Genomic DNA, 3,881 nt, shown 5'->3' with positions numbered 1-3,881 from the left:
GCCGCCCCCTGCTGGGCTCCGCCCTGGCCGCTTGCTGGGCGTCCTCACGGCTCTCGTGGGCGGGGCCGGGCCGGGCCCCGCCCCCGCGCTGACCGCCCGCCCCGCCCCCAGCCCGTGTCTGCGTCGGCGGCGCACATCCTGGGCGAGGTGTGCCGGGAGAAGCAGGAGGCGGCCGTCCCGCTGGCGCGACTCCTGCTGCACGCGGGACGGGTGGTGGCCTTCGTCAGCGCCATCGCGGGCGCCGAGGTGCAGAGGACGCAGTGAGTGTGGGCGGGCGGGCGGGTCGCCTGCAGGCGGCCCCGGTGCCCTAGACAGCGCCGTGTCTCTGGGGGGCCTGGTGGACGGGTGCTGCGCCCTCGGGACCTGCGGGCTGCTCTGGGACACCCTGTGACCCCGAAGGGTCCGCCACGTGCCCGCCGTGGCTGGCAGCGAGGCGTTTGCTTCTCTGCTGCTCACGTACTGCCCGGGCCTTGGTGCGCCGAGTGCCGATTCTCTGCAAAGACTCACTTCGGAGAGCGGCGAGGGGAGGGCACCGGGAGGAAAGGGCCCGCTCGTCCCGGGCACGCCGGCCCCTGTGGGTTCCGCTCCTGGGAAGCTCCTGAAACAGACCCGTCCCAGTCCCGTGGTGGGTGTTCAGGGACAGGCTCTGCTCCCGCGAGGGCTTCGGGGTGACGGGAGACACACGTCCCCGATGCTGTTTCCCAGGGACCCCAACACCATTTTCCGAGGCAACTCGCTGACGTCCAAGTGCATCGACGAGACGATGAAGCTGGCGGGCATGCACTACCTGCACGTGACGCTGGGGCCCGCCATCGGGGAGGTGAGTCGGCCCATGCCAGTGTCCAGCCCGCAGAGACCTGTGGCTTTGGTGTCGACTGCACTTGTCACCTCCCTGCAGGGACGTCATTTTATTAGCTTTTGTGGAGAGGATACTCTAGCGCATTCCAGAATCTTCCTTGTTTTCCCAAATTAAAAAAGAAATACCTAAGAAAAACCCATCATTCTGCTGAAATCAGGACATTCCACAAAACCTGGTTGTTCCCAGGGACACCCTCTCCACACACTTCTGGGTTTCCCGAGTCCTCGCGCTGGGAGCTGCGTGACTTCCACCAGCCCCGGTCTGGGCCCTTGTCCTGCCCAGGGCACCGGCTGCCTGACCCTCGGGCCGTACACGTCCCTCTCGCGCGGCCCAGCGTCCCCGTCAGACCCCTCACCGGGGTGCTGTTCGGCCGTCGTTCCCCAGAACGGTTCCGTAAAAGACAGGCTCTTTGCAAATGTGAGAAAATTTAAAACAATAGCATCTGGGTTTCATCTGTGGGCGAAGTCAGGGCAACGCTGTGAAGTAAAAGTGTTATCAAACCCCACAACACCTCGTCCCTCGGGGACCGACGCAGGTCTCTCTCTCGAGGGGCGCTGCGTGTCTGCTGGCCGCTGGGGCCTGTTTTCCCGTCTGACATCGTCCCTTCCAGCCTCCTGTGGGGTGGGCCCCAGGGTGTCTCCCGGGCACGGGGCCTCGCAGGGCCTGCTCGGTGCTGGGGTCGGGGCGGGGAGCCCCGCGGCGGGTCTCTGACGGAGGCGTACTCTCCATCCCCGGGAGGCCTGAGACCTCTGCGCGGAGCCGGCCTCTCAGAGCCCTGCTCTAACCGCGGTTTCCAGATATGCCAGGGCCACAAGTCTTGTGAGATCGACCCCGTGAAGTTAAAAGACGGAGAAAACCTCGAGAACAACATGGTAAGTTCTGTTTTGTTGAGGACGCTGTCCAAAGCCAGGCGCCTATCTGGGGGCTTTTCACCCTGGAGCCGTGTGGACGCTATTTCGCCCCAGGGTCCTGGATCCGCGGCGAGGACAGGTGGGGGACGTTGGCCTGGAGGCTCGGCCACTGTCGCCTGTGCTGGCCTCAGCCCCCGTGTTCTGCCTCCTGCCCCCGCGGCCTCCCCGGCCTGCTCTGCCTGTTCTCTGTCCTCCCAGCAGACCCGGGCACCTCCGGCTGCTGTCGGAACCGAGTCCCACTCTTTGAAACAGCAGAGCTCCCTGATGTTGAACATCCTTCCAGCATTTTAGTCTTTTTGTGTGATTTTCTATGCAGATCACGCTGGGGTGGGTCGTGCCTTTAAATAAAAGCATAGTTCTCGCCTTCAGGTAGGCACGTCCCAGTGAGTTTCAATTCCGCACTCAGTTCACGGGGTCGGGAGAGAAGAGGGACTCTGAGGCCCCCGGACACCAGAGTCTTGGTCACACCGCGCGGATCATTGCAGCTGCTCGGTGTGTCTTTGAAAGCGGTTGGGTTTTTTAACCGTCTTGCGAGTGTATCTTTTTCACGAGTCCGCCCTGACCCGGCAGCCTTGCTCCCTCCCTGGGCGCAGACCTGGCGCTCAGCGCGGCCAGCACGGTAGCTGCAGGGAGAGCCCGGGTCCCACGCGCGCTGGCGTCTGTGTCTTGTTGCAGGAGAACCTGCGGCAGTACGTGGACCACGTCTTCCACGCCATCACCACGTCCGGGGTGAGCTGCCCGACGGTCATGTGCGACATCTTCTTCTCCCTCCGAGAGGCGGCCGCCAAGCGCTTCCAAGGTGAGTGTTCGCGGAGACTTGCGCTGGTGAGAAATGGCTGCAGAACCCCTGCTGCCCCCCACGACCCCCCGGAACTCCCACCCCATGGCGAGCGCCGGCAGCCATGGGACCGCAGAGCTCTGCTTGCCGGACGAGAGCGGGTCCTGGGGGGTCTGGCGTCGAGTTCTGCGCGATCCACGCCCACGGCCATTGCGCCCCAGTTCATGACTGCGGCGGCCCCACCCGGGCCAGGGAGGCAGCGCTGGGCTTCTGTGGGAGGAAGGTCGACCCTCCTGGCCTGGGCTCTGCTCAGGAAACCTCCAGCCGCCAGCGGGTGCTTCCTGCAGCTGGCCACGGCTGGGCAGGGTTCCGTGTCCTGAACTCCGCACGGGGGCGCTTTCACGGAGATGATGCCTCGGGTAGGGCTTTCCGCTGGTGAACACCTGAAGCTGGGCTTCCCGTGACCAGGAACGCTGCTTCCGAATCCTGCTGACGGCTCGGGAGGAGCCGGGCCGGGCGTGTCCCCCGGAAGAAGCTCTGAGGCTCAGCCAGTGCCTTGCGCCTTCCACGCCTCCCTTCCCCGGGCAGCCTGGGGACGGCGCTGGGTGTGTCCTGCCGGCACCAGCACAGCTGCGAGGGCCCCCAGGCAGCCCCGCGCCCTGCACAGCCCTGGGCCCGGTGTGTCGCGGCCTGGACGTCCCGCCATGGCTCTGGTCGGCAAGCAGAGCCCCGCTGGCCTATGGCTGCCCGGCCCTCGGCGGGGGGCAGGGGGGTGTCCCAGGCTGAGCAGTGGCCTGGGAAGGCAGGTCCCCCCAGCCGCAGCCCCGCTTTGGAACGAGATGGAATAAACAGCTCACGTCCTCCCACCCCAGAGGACGGCAAAACGCCCAGGACGAGGCCCCACCCCCCAGCCTGTGCAGGTGGCAAGGGTGGTTCTGTCTCTGGCGCAGATGACCCGGACGTGAGGTACACCGCCGTGAGCAGCTTCATCTTCCTGCGGTTCTTCGCCCCGGCCATCCTCTCCCCCAACCTCTTCCAGCTCACACCTCACCACACGGTGAGTGAGCCAGCCCCCCGCCGTCCTGGTAGCCAGCCCGTCCTCCTAAACCAGCCAGCCCCCCAAACCAGCCAGCTCCCCCAACCAGCTAGTCCCCCTAAACCAGCCAGCTGCCCAAACCAGCCAGCCCTTGTAAACCAGCTAGTCCCCCTAAACCAGCCAGCTCCCCCAACCAGCCAGCCCCCCTAAACCAGCCAGCTCTTGTAAACCAGCTAGTCCCCCTAAACCAGCCCGTCCTCCTAAACCAGCCGGCCCCCCCAAACCAGCCAGCCCCCC

The 3,881-nt window shown here is 65.6% G+C and overlaps 1 protein-coding gene across 1 annotated transcript in view; it reads left to right on the top strand.

The window, feature by feature from the left end:
* RASA3 (RAS p21 protein activator 3) overlaps nt 1-3,881 on the top strand; it is an 84,642-nt gene that overhangs the window by 63,619 nt on the left and 17,142 nt on the right. Inside the window, exons 10-14 of the mRNA XM_012661833.1 lie at nt 80-260; nt 706-820; nt 1,657-1,731; nt 2,446-2,569; nt 3,499-3,605. Coding sequence (XP_012517287.1) covers nt 80-260; nt 706-820; nt 1,657-1,731; nt 2,446-2,569; nt 3,499-3,605 — 602 coding nt within the window. The remainder of the gene's footprint in view (nt 1-79; nt 261-705; nt 821-1,656; nt 1,732-2,445; nt 2,570-3,498; nt 3,606-3,881) is intronic.

The sequence above is a fragment of the Propithecus coquereli genome, unplaced genomic scaffold, assembly GCF_000956105.1.
Source record: "Propithecus coquereli isolate 6110/MARCELLA unplaced genomic scaffold, Pcoq_1.0 Scaffold738, whole genome shotgun sequence".
Taxonomy (NCBI): Eukaryota; Metazoa; Chordata; class Mammalia; order Primates; family Indriidae; genus Propithecus; species Propithecus coquereli.
The sequence above is the reverse complement of the archived record's forward strand: the minus strand, read 5'-3'. Positions and strand labels throughout refer to the sequence as shown.